This window comes from Mauremys mutica, chromosome 1 (genome assembly GCF_020497125.1).
Source record: "Mauremys mutica isolate MM-2020 ecotype Southern chromosome 1, ASM2049712v1, whole genome shotgun sequence".
NCBI classification, from domain to species: Eukaryota; Metazoa; Chordata; order Testudines; family Geoemydidae; genus Mauremys; species Mauremys mutica.
The window spans coordinates 24,635,974-24,656,653 of NC_059072.1; the positions used below are offsets into that span (position 1 = coordinate 24,635,974).

Here is a 20,680-nt window from a genome sequence, read left to right on the forward strand (position 1 = left end):
CTCATTTATTTACACCTACATAAAATGAGTGCTATGTTGTTGTAAAAGTACATAGTTGTGTTTCACACTCACTTTACACAGGTGTGAATGGCTATACAGGCAAAAAGCAGTGGCGAATCCGGTCCGAGTGCTATTTCCATAGCATTCTCTGAACCCTGCTGACACTAATGAACAATGGACCAGTAATGAAGCATGAGGCAAAATGCCACTACAAGACCACCAGGAGAAGCAGCTCTTGATCATGTTTGTATTGCTGCAAGTCACTTGCTGGGAATACTGTATTAGTAACTTTGGTGTGTGTTGAAAGTTTTTTTTTAAAAGAAGGGGGAAATCATTGTTATTAATCTGACCCTGCATATGATATAATCGGTGCACTGCAACCAGCCACAGTCTTGGTATTCCACCAGGCAAAAGTGCATCATACCTATTACTCACTGTGCCGCTGATGTCTGGCGTACTGCAAGTGGAGCTATCTCTAGTCAAAACACATTGGGCCCAGTCAAACATAATTCCCCATTCAAATCATCCCGAATGTGGGCTTCATTGACTTCAACCCACCATCTCAGGTGATGACCTCACCAAAGACCACTCATGGGCAACAAGCAAAGACTTTCCAGATTGCCTTTGCATTCCTACCAAAAGGGGTCCTCCACGGCATAGCACCATCATTCTAAAGGAAGACTGGATTACAGGACTAGCTAGCTAGGCTTGAAGAGCTACCAGTCTTCTTCCAGCTACTCTTAATTCCCAGGTAAAGAACTTTATTGTTATTGCTAGTATGAGATTTTGATTATTCTTTAAAGCTGTTTGGAAGGGAATGGCCTTTGAATTTTGTCATTTTCCATGTATAATAATATATTTTGTTAGAACTGTAAAAACTGTACTAATGAGTACTATTCAGTACAATCATCTTACATTTTAAACATCTCTTGGTAATTTCAAACTCCCTCTCGTATTTTTATGTTCATAATAGTTATGTCTGTCTACTTTCTTTGTCTCCATTTAAACATTTATTTATTACAGTATATGAATTAATCAAATCTGCTTATTCTCCTTGCTGGGTTTTTGTTTTTCTGAAAGGAAAAGATATCTGAAGGTTAATTGAGTTAATGTTTAATCTTTATTCTTTTTATATGATGCAATACTCTCTCTCTGTGCAATATTTTTGTAACTTTAGCTGGAGGACATTTTTGCTACCCTTTGTATAAAACAACAATAGATTAAAATCTGTGCATCCAATCCATAGTTGCCTAGTTCAAATCAACAAAAGATAATTGCATAGAATTTGAAGTCCAGTTGCATGTGGATGGTAGGAAACTGTTACCCGCATACTCCTAATTCAAGTGGATGAAAAGCCTGATTTTAAGAGAAGCTAAACACCTATGATTCCACTTGAAGTCAGTGGGAGCTATAAGTACTCAGCCCTCTGAAAATCAGGCCCAGAATAGTCAATTAACAAATATCTGAAGCATCCATATATTCAATCAGGGAGGGAAATGCCAAAAAATTGAATGCAAAAGTAAATTAAAATGGTGACTTTTCTGGAAAGGAAAACTTTTGTTTGAGTTAAGTGAACTAACATCACATCAACTTTGAAGAGATGTACATGGAGTCAACTGATACTCTGGAAAGTGCTGATCAACCATCTGTTCATCTGCTACCAAACATTCATGTGAAAAGGTCTGTGCAGTGCTTGGGACAGATTGGCACAGGAAGCCATATGCAGGGAGGCATTTATATGACAAAAAAGGCAAGAAGCCCAGCACAAGCTAATGGACAAAAACAATGCCATTATCATCACTGTGGCGAGTGCTGTGGAATGAAGATGATGTAACTTAAACACTCCCCACTTTATTTGAGAGTGTCTTGTCTTTGAGACATTAAAGTTCTTTCCTTCAGCCTACTGGTACCCAGTCAGTTGTGGAAATTTATTAACTATTTATGTCCTCCAGTTTAATTATCATAGGATCATAGAATCATAGAATTTAAGATCAGAAGGGACCATTATGATCATCTAGTCTGACCTCCCGCAAGATGCAGGCCACAAAAGCTGACCCACTCACTCCTGAAATAATTCTCTCCCTTGACTCAGCTGTTGAAGTCCCCAAATCCTGATTTAAAGACTTCAAGTAGCAGATAATCCTCCAGCAAGCGACCCCTGCCCCATGCTGCGGAGGAAGGCGAAAAACCTCCAGGGCCACTGCCAATCTACCCTGGAGGAAAATTCCTTCCCGACCCCAAATATGGTGATCAGCTGAACCCCGAGCATGTGGGCAAGACTCTCCAGCCAGACACTCCGGAAAAAGACTTTCAATATCCCAACATTATATGAATCGGCCTTTCACAAAGACCAATGAAAGCCACACTAGTGTCCAAAAGACCTTGCTCCTTGACACCTTCCACATTAGTTGCTTAGACTTTCTGAGGAATAAATAAAGGTTTTTTTAGAAATTGTTTTCTCTCATGATTAAAAAAGAATAACGGAGACAGAAAGGAACCAGAATGGGGACCATAGTGCCATACTCATAACCATATCCATAATCAACAAAGCTGATGTCCAATTTCGTGGCAGAACTGGCAGCAAGTTACATGGACAGAAGCATGTTACCAGGATTATGTACAGTGTGAGAGGACCTTCACTGAAAAAGAATCTGAAATAGGATGCAATCTTGCAAACACTGCGAAGCCTACTGGTGAGATTGCTTCTAAGAAATTAAATTGTTTGCAGTCATTACAGCCCAATGTGTAAAACGTGCAATCCGTAAGCAAATTTTCTTATGAGTGACCTAATTAAAATGTACATTAAAAGATACAGTAAAATAAAAATGAGTGTAACATGATTTGTTTTTTTGTTATAGGATATCCTCATCAAAAAAGGAGAAGCATAAGAGACTGAAGCTGGAATTTGCCTTTGTCTCCAAAAAGAAAAAATATCCATAAACATGTACAGTTTCCCAGATTGATTTTTAGTCTCAAATTTCTGTTGTATTATTGGGATTCTCTATTGCAGTTAAATCTCAGACGCGTTTCAGATCTGATTTTTAGACATATTTAGAGAAGGCCTATTGTGAAGGGGATAGTGGGAGACAGTAAAGGAGATATATCCAAAATCTGTAAAATTCCAACTTTTTGTCAATGCATTGAGATAATTCTCTCTGAATTTTTAAAAGCATTTTTGTACACCTTCTAAAATCACCCATCTTATTAATTAATATATCGTGGCTTGTCTAGTTAAAACCAAAAAGGAGAGAACTTTACATTGGTTTTGAATGTCAGTTGTTAATAATTTAACACAACTTACATTGATTGCTATTTTAAAATATCAACATTTTCCCAAGGTTACCATTGAATGGCAAAATATAGCACATTTATTTCCCTGTGCTTAGAATATTATAATCACTGTGCTTGGTGAACATGTTATTTGATTTTCCTGCCAATGAGTTTGTGATCTAGTAGTTCTGGCTGTTCTTTTTCAAAAGTATCTGGGACTCTTCTGGAAATGAATCCATAATCTTGCATTGGGAGCCTGTTACTAGTGGGAATAGTTATCAAGCCATCCTTCCACTAGATGTCAAGTCAGTAGAAAGATAATCAAGTTAGTGGGTGAGCATGGAGAAGGAGATGCCACCAATGAGAACACACAGGGCTACCCAAATGTTTTGCTTTTTTCAGACAGGCCTGACTGTTCTGTTGTCTTTTATAGTCTCGTCTTCCAAAAGCACCTATATTCTCAGTTGTCAGTGGTTTTCCCACCTTAGGTGGGAGAGGCTTCACACTAGTTTTATCAAGTCTCACCCAAAATTGGCGTTTAGTTAGACATAGCTTGTTAGAAGGTCAAACCAGACTGCAGTTCCTGAAGGCTGTAAGGATCTTTGATCTGAGAAAAGTTTCATTCCTGTCTCTAAATCACTGTTGGACTTTCGGCAGGGTCTGCCAGGGCTGAGCCCTGCTTGTTCAAGAAAGTGTCCCACTATCTCTTGTGATGAAAGTTCACAACATTAAATGAAACAGCACATGTAATTCAAAAAGGAGTGTAGTACTATGATGGGAGATCAAGCTAAATGAGAGTGAACAGTTCCCTCCACCCCCAACAACAGTCCTGGCTGCTGGAGTCCAACGCTGCTGAGTATGTGAAAGATTATACATTGTACAGCAGTATTCCTTCAGATGAATGTGACATGTCCTGTGCCATCAGGTAAACTAATGTGGCAAACTCCTACAATTTGCAGGTAATTATTCTGCAGAGCACTCTTAAAAAAGAAATCTATGGGCCCTCAGATATATTTCATGAACACAAAAGCAAAGGTCAGGACTGAGTGCAAAAGTGGCATAAAGTTCACCTTTGCCCTTCCCCAATCCTGGCCAAGCAGGCACTAGGGACAGTCCCCCAGAGAAAGTTAAAGCAGCCTGAGGGCTGTTCTAAACTATGTTAGCTGCCAATGGTCCCAAGGGATCAAGGCAACAGCCAAAGATCTGTGCATTGTAAAGAGCTATGACCACACCACCTGTTCCAGCAGCGGGGAAGCTATGCTGCTAGAGTTGCTATGCTGGTTCTATGCCACCACAGGATCCACTTTATACTGGATTTGCTAGCTGTACCAGACTTTACTGGCTTTGTGGCACATAATGGCTGCACCGACCTCAGGGTAGGGTCCTAAAATTCTACAGAAACACAGCAGTGAACCTGTATCATACACACTGGACCATGAGTCATTACATTTTTATACCACTCTAGGAAGCCTTTCATACATATTCTATAATCAGTTATGCAGGCCATTCAAAAATCTGCAAGTGCCAACATACTTGAACTTGCAGCATTGCTCGTGTGTATTTAAACACCAGTTACAAATTCTGCTGATGTTCAGTCCACATTTAGAATCCACAGGTATCAACAGAGACAACACATAAAAGGCATCTTTTATGTTTGTTTGTTTTGTTTAAGACAAGGGAAAAATTAGAATTGTCAAAGGGTATGTGGAAAAGAGGAATGTGAGAATTTCAATCCTGGACAAGACTCAGGGTCAATCTAGTCAAGTGTCATGTCTCCAACAGTGGCCAGCACCAGATGCTTCAGAAGAAGGTGCAAGAAACCTCTGATTAGGAGATGTGGGATGTTCTGTCCCCCACATTAGGTCTCCTAATTCTTAATAGTTAGAGACTGGCTTACACTGTGAAGCATGAGGTTTAATATCTCATCCAAAGTCTATTAGCATTAACTCTTATAACACTGCTCATTATCTATATAAATGCCCAGTCACCTTTTGACTCTTGCTAGGTTTTTTGCCTCAATGACATCCTATGGCAACGCATTCCATCACTTAATTAGGTGTTGTGTGAATAAGTATTTCCTTTTATTGGTTTTGAATGCGGACCTTGGCATTTGTATGTTAGAGTCTATGCAACAAGTCTCCATGCTGAGTTTAAGTGCAAATGTTTTTAGTTTAGATTGAATGTTTGATTTTTCTTTTTAAAAAACCCTCTGTTTGTTGTATTTGTCATTTATTTTTGTCAATAAATATTTGTATGTATTTTTATTGTATGTTTACTTGATATGGACAGTTTGAGGCAGGGCAGCTAAAGTGCAGTTATGGTCAGAAAATTGACTATAGACCAGTAAATTTCCATGGAGTGAGTTTTGCCCTTTTTTGAATAGTTGTAATTTTCACTGAAGACAATTCATGGGCATTGAACTAGTGCAAATGATTGTAGAATGTTACCTTTTTGGATATTTCCAGAAATCATCAGTAACTAGATATAGGATACCTGGCACATCTTGCTCAACAGATCTTCTTGTGTATTCCAAGTCTCAGCTTAGCTTTCTGATGCAAATAGGTGTTTACTACCTTTTGGCTCCTGTCTGCCATGCAGAGCAGCAACAAGCAAGAAAGAGTGAGCTGGATTCTGTTCTGACATGTACATCATCTAAAGAATTGCTAGCTAAACTTCAGTTACAGCATCTTTAATATTGGAGCTGATGTGGGAACCAGAACTACACAATTTGTCTTTCATACCTCAGCTTCAGTTTACAGAGGGGGGAAAAATCTTTTTGTTTGTAAACTCAGCATCTTTTATATGAAAGCTATAGACCAGGGTTCGGCAATCTTTCAGAAGTGGTATGCCGAGTCTTCATTTATTCACTCTAATTTAAGGCTTTACGTGCCGGTAATGCATTTTAACATTTTTAGAAGTTCTCTTTCTATAAGTCTATAATATATAACTAAACTATTGTTGTATGTAAAGTAAATAAGGATTTTTAAATGTTTAAGAAGCTTCATTTAAAATTAAATTAAAATGCAGAGCCCCCCAGACCCGTGGCCAGGACCTGGGCAGTGTAAGTGCCACTGAAAATCAGCTCGCGTGCCGCCTTCGGCATGCATGCCATAGGTTGCCTACCCCTGCTGTAGACAAACAGCAAACAGGAGTCAGAAATGTATGCACTCAGATTTATAACCACAAATAAATTACAGGTACATTTTTTTGGATTAAAATTGAGCCTGCAAAAAGAAGGTTACACTTTTGAAAAATTGACCCTCTATTCTTTTTAATTCTGTTTTTTTACCTGAATTATTTATTCATTTTGTAGCTAAAATTCTTTTGCACATTGTACTGCATACAAAGCAGTTATCAATGTTTTCAGCATACATTTTAGGTGATCTAGTTTTATGACAAGGACATATCAGGTTTTAAGTATTGGTAAAGCAGAAGTCATAATGACTCATTAAGTTGAGTCAGACACCGGAAACCAGGAAAATAAATAATTTGATGAAAAGAAGCAGTAGTATCTGACCAGCACCTTTTATTTCTGCAGGGGGGAGGAACAAAATAAAGCAAAAAGCAATAATTAACTTCTGGAGTTGTATTTTTGTGAGCCATATTGATTAAATAGTCATTGTTCTTCAATGTTTCTTTATACATGCCAATTGAAATCAGTCTTTACTTATTAGTCTTCATTTTAACAAAAATTTTGAATTGCTGCTTTACTATGTTTAATTCTTTGAAATAGATTATTTGGAGCTTTATCTGATGCCGACTGAAGCCATTAGGAGTCTTTCCATTTCCTTGAGTGGGCGCTGGATTGAAGTTTTGTCCATTTGAGCCTGCTACCTTTGAAGATAATGGCTAGACTCCTATAGGCTTCACTTGCTTTTATTTAGGATGCATCTCCCTTCACCATGTGTAATCCTCATCAATGTTACTATAAATTACAGGCCTTCATCAAAAGGGAAGAATACACCCCACAGTGCCTGTACCATTATATATTTGATATGACAGAAAGTTTCACTGATATTTTTTCCTTTATTTCAGGTTTCTTTTCTCCATGGAAAACTCCAAAGCCTGTAAGTTCTCATTCAAAATTACACTCATTTGAATTCATAAGTCATTATCATTATAAGGCAAATTTCTTCAGGCTTTTATCTGACTTATATGCCATGAATAAGATTACATTTACTTTTCTCCACTACTGTATGGTTGACTTTAATGCCCTGTAAAATAAATAAATAAATAAATAAATAATAGATCATAAGATTTAACCCCTCATTATATACCCTGTTCTATTTTTATTTTTAAGTGAATTCTTTCAAATGAAAATGTCAGTACCAAACACATTCATTAACAGATCTGCATCAGTTTTCCCCTTCAAAATCTGTTCCCCCCACACACTTCTAAGAGAAGCAGAATCTTATGAATTTATACATGGCTAATATTAATTATTAGGATAATTATTTCTGTAATTTCAGAAATTTAGTTGGTCTTGAAGATACGAGGTTACTTAAAGTATCATATAGGCAATAAAAATTCATCCTTCTAATTACTGTTTTGAGAATATGTACAAGAGTGAATTTGTCTTCTAGTGCCAGCATTTATGTAATGGGGTTACTGCGAAACTATGAAAAAAGATTGCAAACATTGTATTTATTATATTGATCCCCAGTTTTCCTACTATATCATCTTGTTATAGCTGTGTCAGCATTCCCAATATAAAAATATTTTTAACCACTATTTTTGCTTCTCTATTTCTGTTGTCTGTCTAGCTTGTCTAATTAGACCGTAAGCTCTTCGGGGCAGTGACTGTCTCTCATTGTATGTATATATATTGCATAGCAAACTGGGCCTTTGATCCCTGGTTTGGGGCCCCTAAGTGTTATTGCAACACAAATAATAATAATTTTAATATAGTTACAAGCATTTATAAGTTGGTCATCTGTTCTGTTTTTCATGATTGTCACTGTTCATCTGATGACCTGTGAGGCTAGATCATGGCATATTGAACAGCTCCTGAAATAACCTCTGGGATGAAGATTTGATGCTACTCCATCAGATTGTTTCAATTCATGATGATTTCAATCTATTGTGATAAAAGTTGGATGCAATGTGCTGGCCTGAATCACACTATGTTGTGACATGAGTTTGTCCATTGATCTAAATAACATAAGTAACAAATATAGACTGGATAGAAGCGTATTACACAAGCTCTTTTGGGAGTAAATGTTGTGGGAGGCAGGAAATTTTAAAAAATTTTAAAAACCTGTTTGGATGTTTTCAGAATTCATAAGTGTACAGTGTGTTTAAAAGTGATTTAAAGCCATATTTGGAAAGAGCTGTTGAGAAGTGAGAGACTAGTTGCAGCATCTTGAACTTGGTGCAGTGCAGGAATACGAAGTGCAAGTGTCTCCACATAGTTCTGCATAGTTTACATTTCAGCCATGTGATGGGACAAACTCCAGCCGCAGTAGTTGGTTGGGGCTGTTCTGGAACAATTTTTAGGGCATCTTTTCTAGATTGAAGTAGGCTGTGGTGTCTATGAATAGAGCAGCTGAGCCAATCAAGATAGTGCTGAACTACAGTGTCATTCTAAATCAGTGGTTCCCAAACTTGTTCCACCACTTATGCAGGGAAAGCCCCTGGCGGGCAGGGCTGGGCCAGTTTGTTTACTGCCGCGTCTGCAGGTTCGGCCAATCACGGCTCCCAGTGGCCGCGGTTCACTGCTCCATGCCAATGGGGGCTGCTGGAAGCGGCGTGGGCCAAGGGACATACCGGCCGCCGCTTCCAGCAGCTCCCATTGGCCTGGAGCAGCAAACCACGGCCAGTGGGAGCCGCGATCAGCCGAACCTGCAGACGCGGCAGGTAAACAAACCGGCTAGGCTCACCAGGAGCTTTCCCTGCAGAAGCGGCGGAACAAGTTTGGGAACCACTGCCCTAAATCAATGCAGAGCAACCAAAATCTTGACCTGTTCATGTGTAGGTTCATGACTATGACTCCCAACAATGTCCATTGCCTGTCACTTTCACTGTTCCCCCATTGCTGCAGGGTTTATTGGATTAGATTGTTGAAGGCTGCACAGGAATTCACTTAAAGTGGACAAGCAATTACGCACCAACTTGCACACTCTCTCAGCCAGCAAGACCATTTCAGGGTAAAGCCGAGACGACTGAAAGACTTGTTGGCTGCAGCTCTGTTTTCAGAGTGACCATCTCTTAGACCAGTTGCCAGGCTAATGAACTTGGTCTGCCCAGCCAGAGCTCTGTTAGCCAGGGTGTTTCAGAGTAAATCCTGTAGGCCTTCATGGCTACTATAGCAGTGCAGAGAGAATAGCTCACCAACCATACTTTGAGTTGAAAAGCAATCCCTTACTCAACCTGTTTCCTTTATCACACTATAAGGAGGAGAGGTTGGGCTTGCGGGAGGCCTTTTTTATACCTTGCTTTTAGACCAATTTTATTTCTATTCATTTTCTTATTTTGAAAGATAGTTCTTTGTTTCTCTGGTTCTTTCAAAGAGATTATGAAATATTTCTTAGATAGAGAGATAGATAGATAGATAGATACCTAAGTGTCTTTCTGTTTCATAATGATAAGTTGTTTGATTTCATTAGTTTCTTTCCTCAGTGAGGACAGAACTGAATTTAGTGCTCCATTGATCAGGATTCAGACCATTAGTTTGCCTGATCACTAAGCACTTGTATTAACTGAGGTCCCTGTCTGTCATCTTTCCTACACAGGCTTTGTCTCTTTTGTCATCTTTCCTACAATTTACAGGCTTTGTCTTTACTAATCTTTGAAGTTGGACATTCTTGACAAAAGGCAGGTGCATTTCTCTGTGATTCAGAAGGCTGAAATGCTTCCTTGACCTGAATTCCATGGGCATAGTAGTAATTTCAAACTGCTTCCTTTCAGCTTAATGAAGTTTTATCAGTTTCCTACACTGAGCCTCATATGTGCCTCTTCACAAAGCACTTAGGTGCATTATCTTTAGTACTGGTGGTAAATTTTCCATTGAAACTGTTTTATTACAGAAAACAGTGGGTTTTGACTAAACATATTTTTAGTGAAGAGTCTGCTTTCCACAGAAATTTTTGATTTTTTTTGTCAAAAAAAGAATGCTCAAAACATTTTCAGTTTTCAAATGAAAACTGAAATATTTCAATTTAGACACACTTCAGCTAATGATCACTAGATGTATTTATTTGGAGAGTGCTCTTGACTCTGAAACTTTACTCCGCACACTCTTGCTATGAAAGAGTCTGATTTTGTTGATCTTCAGGATATATTGCAAAGCTAAAGCAGGCATTTTCTGAGGGTGTAGGTTGAAAGAAGGGATGGAGTCAATGTTCAGAGGTTAGACTCATTGTATAACTCTAGTTATCTGCCCTTGATGCCATTTGCAGTAAGGGACTGCTGACACAGCTTCAGTCCCTAGTAGGGTACATGGAGTGGCACTTGGGTGGTTCATTTTTAAGATTCATCTACATTAGACATTTTTTTACTTGTATTAATTGATTGCCAATTAACTTAAGTCAGCTCACATGTTTGTACATGCTAGCCTGGGCACTTAACGAGTGCTTGCTCCATGCTTGTGGTGTATCTAGACTAGGACATACAAATGTGTTACCTAACAACTTCATTGGGCATCGCAGCATTCAATTGTTGTTTTTTTATAATTTCAGTGGATAATATCCATCTTAATTTTTAAGCATTTTTAAATGTTGTTGATTTACATTTTCATAGTTGCAGGAGATTATGGGGGGTATCAGACAATAGTTATTTACTGACAGTAGATACTGAGTATCAAAAAGTTAAAGCTTTATAATTGTTAAAACACAAATTGTCAAAATCACATGTCAAAATATACAAAGTAAATAGCTTTAAACCAAACTCAAAGTTTTCCAGCAGCATTTTTCTTAGTTGGCCTATCTTTACATTTCAGTTATCACTGGTGGAAATATTTTTTCATTGGTTTGTATGTATGGTGAAATTGACATTTGCCAATAAAAATCTAATCCTTCCAAGCCTAAACTTAATTAGTTATCAGTTGTTTCAAATAAAAACTCTAGTGCAGACATATCTGCAGAAGGTAAAATCCAAGGGCTGTCTCCTGCAGGATACCATTGCTTCCTATATTATCCCCCCTATTGTTCATTGTGTATTTGAGGCCTTGCCACTAGGAAGTGTCAATGAGGAGCCCTGGACTTCAGTGCCTTCAACATATCACACACTGCTGTGTATCTCCATCTTGTCTAAACTGTCTGGAGGAATTGATCCCCCTACCCAGTGTGGTACTTGGATGAGAACTAACTCTCTCAAACGCTATCTAAATAAGACTGGAGATGTTTTATGTGGAAGGAAGAAACCAGAAGAAATGACAAGGATTATATCAAACTCCTGGATTGAGGGAGAATCCTCACTTTTCATTATTCAGCTTTGAAATTTAAAGGTGCTATTAAAGTTTTCACTGCAACTGGACGTTCAAGTAATAGCTGTGCCTAGACTACTCTTTTTCATTGGTCTTTGTCTAAAAAGATGCAACCCTTTCTTCCAGTGCAGACTTCCTTACAGTAATCAAAGCCTTTCTCATGTCTACTGTCATGCACTCTACGTAAGTTAGACGTTGGGATCAATCAGATAATTAGGTTCATGGAGAATGTGGCTGCTTGCCAGTTAAGAGGTGCTTCATGCTTAAGGCATTCCTTAAGATGTTGGTTTTAACCTATAAATCTTGGTGGGCCTAATTCAAAAATTCTTAGTCACACTGAGTGGCACTTATCTACATGAGTAGCTTCACTGAAGCAAATAGGTCTCTGAGTAAGTGTCACTCAACCTGAGTAATATTACAGAATGGGGTCCCAAATCGTGAGGGACTCAGCTGCCTGAGAGATCACCACCTTCTTTGTGTGACAAAGATGCAGCTGTCATTGGGTTAAGGGCCTCTGGTTTAAAATAGAGGGATTTGGTAGTAAGGAGCCTTGGGTGGGGAATCCTCAAATTTGGAAATTACTGCATCCGCTTTTGGTTGGACAGACTCGATTAGCCTTCAGGGAATACTGGAAAGCTCATCTATTTCCCTGGGATTTCCTAGCAGGGTGGGAATGAGGCACAATCAGACAAGGAAGGCTTTGTACATGTGATGGGTACATTAAATAGTCAGGAAAGTCATGGCTGTTTTTTTTTAATTATAGCTGCTTCTTCATTTGTTGTGTATTTTGATATATCTATATGCACCAAGACCTTGGAATAAAAACTTTTAATTTAAGTAACTTTAAAATAATATTTAGAGTTCCTTTCATCCCCAAAGATACCCAGAAGATTTTCTAACTTTACAAAATATATGTATATCTACCACACTTGTAACTGAAGCCACTTTCTCTAGAGTGTTTGAAGTAGTCATGGTTTGTGAAAAGATGTTTAATTTTTTATTTTCTGTATATATTTATTACAGATGATGGAGCGATGGGAGAATCAAGGCAGCCCTCAAACCAGTTTATCTGCTCCAGCTATACCACAGAGTATTCCCTTCCCACCCGCCCTTCACAGGAGTTCGTTTCCTGATTCAACAGAGGCCTTTGATCCAAGAAAACCCGACCCATATGAGCTATATGAGAAGTCAAGAGCTATTTATGAAAGTAGGCGTAAGTGAAAGCCCTGTTCACCCTGCTGAGCATTTAATAATTTTAAGCATTTGCCTATGAATGTGTCAAGGCTGACATATTTTATGTGATTATATCTATTGTAGTTTAAAGCAACCCACATATGAACCCAATTATTGCATACTATTAAAAATTATTCAAACTCTACCTTGATACATTTATCCTAAAATTGTCTAAATTTTACATATTTACGCTTTGGCTTTCACAAAAGTTTGTTTTCTTGCTATTACCCATCCCCTGTTCTGAATCGTAAGTCCTCAAAGAAGAACAGTATACATCAAAATATCTTCTTTGTAGTTAACTGACAAGGTGATACAAATTTACCATTAAATTGTTCTGCTTATTCTTACCCTTAGATTGAAGTTTAAAAAGGAAACTTTTGGTTGGTTGGTTTGTTTTACATATAGTGACTTTCTGCTAGTTATTATACTATACTTGCTGCTAAAAATCCACTAACTCGTAATACCTGAAGACTTATGGAAAACAAAACTCTCTCCAAGCTTCTCATCCTTATTTTCTTTTTTCATGTTCTTAAGGAATATATTGCTGTATTCCACATCAAGGAAAAGACATTTTATCCCATCTATATTTGCTCCCATAAGCTTTTAAATAAAAATTGTATATTGTATGTAAACAAGAGCTCTTAAATTAAGAACATTTAAATATTATGTGCTATTCTTTAAGATTTTTGTTCTTATAGTCGTATCTTATGCTTGTATATAGCACCTTTCACTTTGAAGGCTCTCAAACTAATGTATAAATGATGTGCAAAATATTGCACTGAATTACACTGGTATAGATCCAGATTAACTCTCTTGCCATCAGTTTGACCCTGTGTATTGGAGATGGTCCTAAGCAAAAAAGTTCAGATTAAGATTCAGGAACAAACTTTTACAAAGTTTGGGAGTGCCTGATATAGTTTCGTTTCAGAACCACCTCTACTATATATATCACTAAAATAAGTGAATTGTTTCAATCACTATTGATATAAAGCCACTCTGAAGTGAAATGTGATAACTTAGTAAATACTCATGAAATCTGTGTTCAGAACATTACATATAAATATCTGAAGGAGCAGAAAGAGAAAGAGAGAATTTAAATTATGTCATTATCTAATGATTGTGTCAAAGTACCCTGAAGTAGCCCTGTCTCCATCTAAAATCAGCGATTTGGAAATAAGATGGGCATTTCTCAGTCATGCAGCATAATTACGCACAAGGATAATTTGCACTAAATTCCTTACCCTTCCTCCCCACATTCCATGACAGACTCTCTCCATTCTTTGGCACTGTTTCACTTTGTCATCATTCTTCCATCATCCAGGCCCTTGACCTGGGAGTTATCTTTGACAATTCTCTCTCCATGGATGTACACACCCAGGCTGTGCCCAAATCTTGTTACCTCTTCCACAATAACTTCTCTCAGAGCCAACTTCATCTTTCTGTCCACACAGCTGAAACTCTTGATTACTGAAACCACCTCCTCTCTGGCCTTTCTTATGCCCACATCACACCCCTACACTCCATTCAAAATGCTGCTGCCAAAACCATTTCCCTCACCAATCATTCTGTATGTTTTATCCAGATGCCTTCTCTGACTACCCCTTTTCCAATGTATCAAGTTCAACCCTTCAAGGCGTTTCACATCTCTGCCCTTCCCTTATCCTACGTTCTTGTCTCTTATCACACCACCCACCATCCCCTTCACTCAGCCAATTATATTAGTTTTGACTGCTCCGTACTCTGCTCCTCCCAGTACCATCTTTGCACTTTCTTCCACGTAGCTCCATAGGCACAGTACATGTTTCTGAAGTGATCCATAAAGCCACTACTCTCTCTTCCACCAAATTCTTCCTCCGTGTAATCTATTTCTTCTGTGCTACCTCCAAAAAACTGGCCAATTAGTAATGGATAGGTTAGGGAATAGTTGGGTATAGTTGAGTTGAGTATTTATTACACAAAATGACAGACAGTGGGCCTGATAAACATGTAATGGAATGGTGAATTGCCTCAGTGTATAGAAAATTATACACAGTTTGATTGTGTCATTCTCCTCCCCGCTCTTTGAGTGAGATTTTTCACCCAGCTATGGCCCTTTTTGTGATTCTAAAGCCAGTGAAGAATTTCTCAAGTACAGGCCTTGCATAGGACCATCTTTGGATATCCTGTGCCCTCTCTCATGCAAGCCATGGCATATAGGCATGTAGCACTTTGTGCATTCTTAGTAGCCCATCAGTAACCTGGGAGTTTGAAGCTACTTCTGTCCCCACTTCCCCAGCATTGTAAGAGAAGCAGCACAGAATCTCACCCTTCGTATTTTGCTTGTCTTCCTAGGCCAGTTTCAAAAATGGGTGCCTAAGGTTGGGCTACCAAGTTCATATATACATCTCTACCCCGTTATAACACCGCCCGATATAACACTAATTCAGATATAACGCAGTAAAGCAGCGCTCTGGTGGGGGGGCTGCGCGCTCCGGCGGATCAAATCAAGTTCGATATAGCGCAGTTTCACCTATAACGCGGTAAGATTTTTTGGCTCCCGAGGACAGCGTTATATCGAGGTAGAGGTGTATATAAATAACTTGCCTGGATTTCAGAAGTGCCAAATATCCAGAATATATGGACTTGGGAATTCAATTTAATTTTAGGCATCTGTTTTTGAAAATGTTGTGTTTAGATTATAAACTCTTTAGGACAGGAACTGTATTCCTGTGCATATGTGGACAGTGCCTACCATCTTGTGGCTGTTACTTCAATACTGATAATAAATATTAATTAATAATCCAATCTCTTTCACTGTTCTGAAAAGTTATTCTCAACTGAACCTCCTGGCAGCAGTACTTGTAGAAATTGCACTTGAGCTTCTACCTACACTTGTGAGAGATACATACTGTATTTGAAAACTGTTTGAAAATGTGGGTCAGTTTGATTGCAGTGTGGACTAAGCCAAGGAGATTTGAGAAAAGACTTAGTGGAGCCATATTTGAACAAAGTTTGCAAACAGTTTTTAAACACGACTCTCTCTCAGGGCTTTAGTGGAAAAAAAAGAAAAGAAAGAATGTCAGTGCTGATATGTTTTTCTACAAAGTGCTGTCTTCCGAGGAAGACTCTAAAGAGAAGTGAAAGTAAAAAGGGAGTCAGGTTTCAGAGTGGTAGCCGTGTTAGTCTGTATCAGCAAAAACAACGAGGAGTCCTTCTGGCACCTTAGAGACTAACAAATGTATTTGGGCATAAGCTTTCGTGGGCTAAAAGCCACTTCATCAGATGTCCATCACTACCAAGTATTTTTGGTAACTCAGCATTGCTGCTCAAAATATATTTGACTTGATGTACCATTTTAAGGAGAGAGCAGCCCTTTGCAAATAATTGCTCCCCATATGTGTAGTTTCTATAATAAATGAAGTATTTTAGCACAGCCCTGCACTTTCAATTTAGCGGAGCCTGAGCAGCCTCTTGGGGTGAAGCCATCATGGCAAGATCCGAAAAGTGCAGACTATAAACTGATTACTTGGCAACACTGAAAAAAATACAGTGAAAATCAGGAAAAACGTAAATGAACAGTATGAGATCTGCTTTCATCTTAGGTTCCAGTATGAAGAGTTCCATATTTTTGGAGCTAAATAATAGTGGAGGCAAATATCAGGATCAATTCATATTCAGCCCTGAACATGACTCAAATATGTATACAATCCAAAGTCAAGTATAAACATTGGGGTAGGGCATTTGTCCCCAAATAGGTGATTTTATACCAAGAAGGAGTTTTTCTCATCCATCAAAAAAAAATCTTCTGACCCACATACATTCATGAGTGAGAGTACTTAGACTACATTTCTAGTTCTCCTTGCTCACCACTCCTTCTGCTCGGTGAGTGATTCTAATCTACTGTGTTCAGTAGCATATGCCAGGCCAGTGTTGTTCCTATCTGGGGAAGGGATAACAATCCTGGGTAGACTTTCTTGAACATATTTGTTTAAATGTTTAGTTTCACTTGAGTTCTGCCCTAATGGCAATTGGAAATTATAGATAATTGTAGACAGAGACATAGAAGTCATGAACCAAAACTAGACCCAAAATGAGGCAAGCAGACAAGGCTACAGTAACCGTACTTCCAAGTTTGCTGGGAACATTCTGGTGTTTCATGCATCACAGAACAAGATATATTGATACGAGTGTTTTCCCAAGTTTTAATTGATTCTTCTTTGCTTATGTCATTCTTCAAATTTTTTTTATTTAATGCTTGAGAGCCGAAAGCACGTGCATATTCCCCAATCCTAATAATTGAAAATTTCTTCCTCCCACAGTCTTACCCCCACAACCTTAAATCATTCTTCTAAGCCCAGGAGTGTCTCCATTCTTTCTGCCATTTTAGTTCTATGGATGTCATGGACACAGCTCTTTAGCACTTTGAATTCATCAAGCAGGTTATTCTTCCTTCTTATTAATGTATTATGTAATAGATTCATAAATTCCAAGGCCAGAAGGGACCACTGTGATAATCTAGGCTGACCTCCTGTATAACACAGGTCACAGAACTCTTAGAATAATTCCTAGAGCAGATCTTTTAGAAAAACATCCAATTAATAATCCCTAGAAATCCACTCCAGGCCCTGCTGAAATTTGAACCTAGGATCTCATAGTTACTAGGCAGCACGGTGTAAATTCTCACAGAGTATTTCCTGGAGCCCCGAGGCTCAGGGCTTCAGCCCTGTGGGAGGCACTGGGGCTCAGGGCTTCTGCCCCAGGAGACGCACTGGAAGTCCTGTGGGTTTGAAAGTATTTACCAGAGCTCTGATCCAGACAGTTCTAGCTGAAGGTAAGCCCTGCTAGACAGGTACATTTAGCCAACTAAGCCATGCACACTTTTAATTTAAAGGTATAGGACCAACTCAGGCCCCTGCAAGGGGTTATCTGGGATTTGAATCCAGTACCTCTTATACCCAAAGCGTGACTCATAATCGTAGATCAACAAACTGGCAATGTGAGAAACAAAGTGCAGGGAACCTGTTAGCCGGTCAAAGGATTGTCAGCTAAAGTGGAGGTTACGGGGGTGGGGAAAGGGTTTCAAAATAACACACACCAAGCCTCATAGCAGATGGTTGTGTCAGTTTGATACTCTTCATCATGCTTACACTTAAAGTTTAAAAGAAAAGTTTAATTACATTTATAGAAAAAGCACTCATCCCAAAATAGACATTGCCTCAACCTCATGGCATGACATGAGGGGAAAAAGTTTTATTTTCCCCCAAAAAATCCAGCTAATCCTGTTATGGAATCATTTAGGAAGAAAGGGATCGTACTTGATATTTTTTTCATATTCACAATTAATCTGTATTTATTTGATCAGCTCAGCTTTATATCATACTAGTACTACTTTGTATTTATGTAGCTCCTTTCATCTGAAGATCTCAAAGCACTTTACAGACACTCTCCTATGGTGTGGATGAAATGTTATGTAAGTTCTCCCCATCCTCCCTCAGATACTTTTCTATATTGAATACTGATCGTTGTAAATATACAGTTTGCCCAGCATCCTCTGCAGTAACACATCAATCAAGCTCTGATGTGAAAAGTTGTCAGGACTCTATATGGCATAATGTTCCTTATGGTATAAACAATTTACAACAGAAATTCCATTGTACTTTTCTCTACTGAAAGGGTTAAGGTGAAATGTTTCTTTCCAGTGGTTAAGATACATACATGAGTCCTGTCATTGGTGTGGTAATCCAAGGCTGCTGAGGTGACACAGAAATGCCAGTAGAAAGAATGTGATCAACTAGTGATAAGCTCTTATTAGAAGTGAAATGTGGACAGCTACTGTTCCGGCTTTTACTGGCAGGCCAAAAATTCCTGCTTTCTAAATCTCTCATGTTGCTTTTTCTTCTGATCAAAGTAGCAGTAATGTACTTGTCAGTTATTAAAAATCCATCATCTATAAGTGTGTGCTTGTAACAGGATGCATTCACCTCTCATGAGCTCCGCCTTGGCCAAATGCACACACCTGCATGCTCTCTCTCAGATTGTCCTTGCTCTGGGATAGAGCAGTGCCCCAGGGCTCCCTCCCTGGAGACAATGACTTCGCCTTCTTGGGGCTTCTTGGCTACAACCCTGGGCCACTATAGTTAAGTTCCCCCTCTAGGGTACCTCAATGTCCAGCCCAATTCCAACCAGTGGCTAATGGGGGGGTGGCCCAGGCCCGGCCACTAGTCCAGGTCCAAGCCCGGGGACCCTGTAGATCGCAGCCATTGGCTGTGTCCCTTTAACTATGTCGCACAGCTTCTCTAATTCCCTGGGCCACTTTCCCAAAGCCCCACACTCTCTTCACCTTTACCTCAGGGCTTTGTCCTAATGGAGTCCCAGCAACCAGCTCAGGGCTCCTTCTCACTGTCCCCGGCTTCTGGTAGTGCTGCCCTGTCTGGGGTTCCATAGCTCTGTCAGCCAGCCACACACCAGCCACACTCCTACAGCTCCAGCAAGGAACTGAACTGCCTCTGGCCCTGCAGCAATTCTTATACTAGGCTGCTGGGCCCTGATTGGCTGTGTCCTACACAGCCACTCTAGACAACTTCTCCATTACCCTTTTTGGGGGCGCAGTGTAGCAGGGCCATGACAGCAGGGGGCCTCTGAGAGTCTGGTATCTGGTATCACAGTGCTGTAATCTTATGCTGTCAAATATTTTGACAAAAATGGAAAAGAACAAAAAACTAAGTCCACAACAACTTGTGAATCCACTTTAAACATGTACATAGTACATATATTCATGTAATGCATTATTACCTTTAATAAAATAAGGAAATCAAAGCATTTTCACCTACAGGGTTATGAAAGTTTTTCTAGGATTGGGGGATTGCACTTAATTCAAGCACTTTTATTTTAATGCAAATCCCATCCTTTATTTCTTCTAAAGTATCACTACACGTGCTCAGTTTGGGTTTGATTTAAAATATCAGCAATGGGGAAGATTTGCCAGCTAGCATTATACTGATGGACAATATGTCACCGTGAAAGTTCCATTAATAAAGGCAATGGTTAGGCTCCTTGTAGTGGTCCCTCGCTCTCCAGTCCAGAGGGAGGCCACTCTGCCTCGTTGTCAGGGGCGGTAGCCTTCAGGCTCGGGCTGCTCCAGCAGAGCCAAGCCGTACACAGTCTATGGTTCTGGGCCCGACAAACAGAGGCAAAGTCACCATGATAGTCTGGGGCTCCTGTCCCTACCCATGGGCAGGGCAGTGCCCAATGTAGTCTTTAGCCCGCAGCCTCTCAGCTGGGTCTGACACCAATTAATGGCTCCCGGCCCAGGCAGCCTGCAAATACACTGAGTCAATAAGCTCTAACTCTTTGGGCAGGGTCGAGCAGGAATAGGCTTTAGCCTCAGGCTTGGGGCTCAAGCAGCCAACAAGTGCACACAGTCTCGGGGTTCAGGTATGGGTGAACACCCACACAGTCTAGGGGATTCCAACAAGGGTTGAGCACCCAGCAGCCAGTCTAGGGTGCTAGCAGGGATGTTCACAGAGCACAGGCCTCCTGGCCTAAGGTGGGGAGTCGGCCATCCTGGGGTTGGGGTGGCAGGGGGACACAGGCCTGCCCTACTCCACCACAGACCAGGGCCCTAACAGTGGCGGAGTGGTCTGCCATTGGGTCAGCGGGGATCCAGTCGCAACATAGCCATCTAGAAGTAGTCAGCCCTTTAGCCGGCTAGTCATCGGCTGCCCCTGGGCTACTTCCTATCTCCCTGGGATTTAGTACGTCTGGCCTCCACAGGTC

General features: G+C 39.8%; 1 protein-coding gene and 1 long non-coding RNA gene across 6 annotated transcripts in view; one reads left to right on the plus strand and one right to left on the minus strand.

Moving 5' to 3' along the window:
* MAGI2 (membrane associated guanylate kinase, WW and PDZ domain containing 2) overlaps positions 1-20,680 on the plus strand; it is a 1,096,261-nt gene that overhangs the window by 969,876 nt on the left and 105,705 nt on the right. For all 5 annotated transcript variants that reach the window (XM_045031437.1, XM_045031446.1, XM_045031453.1 and 2 more), the window contains 2 exons: positions 7,306-7,337; positions 12,716-12,905. In XM_045031437.1, coding sequence (XP_044887372.1) covers positions 7,306-7,337; positions 12,716-12,905 — 222 coding nt within the window. The remainder of the gene's footprint in view (positions 1-7,305; positions 7,338-12,715; positions 12,906-20,680) is intronic.
* LOC123378023 overlaps positions 1-20,680 on the minus strand; it is a 28,058-nt gene that overhangs the window by 3,741 nt on the left and 3,637 nt on the right. The gene's annotated exons all lie outside the window — the stretch shown is intronic.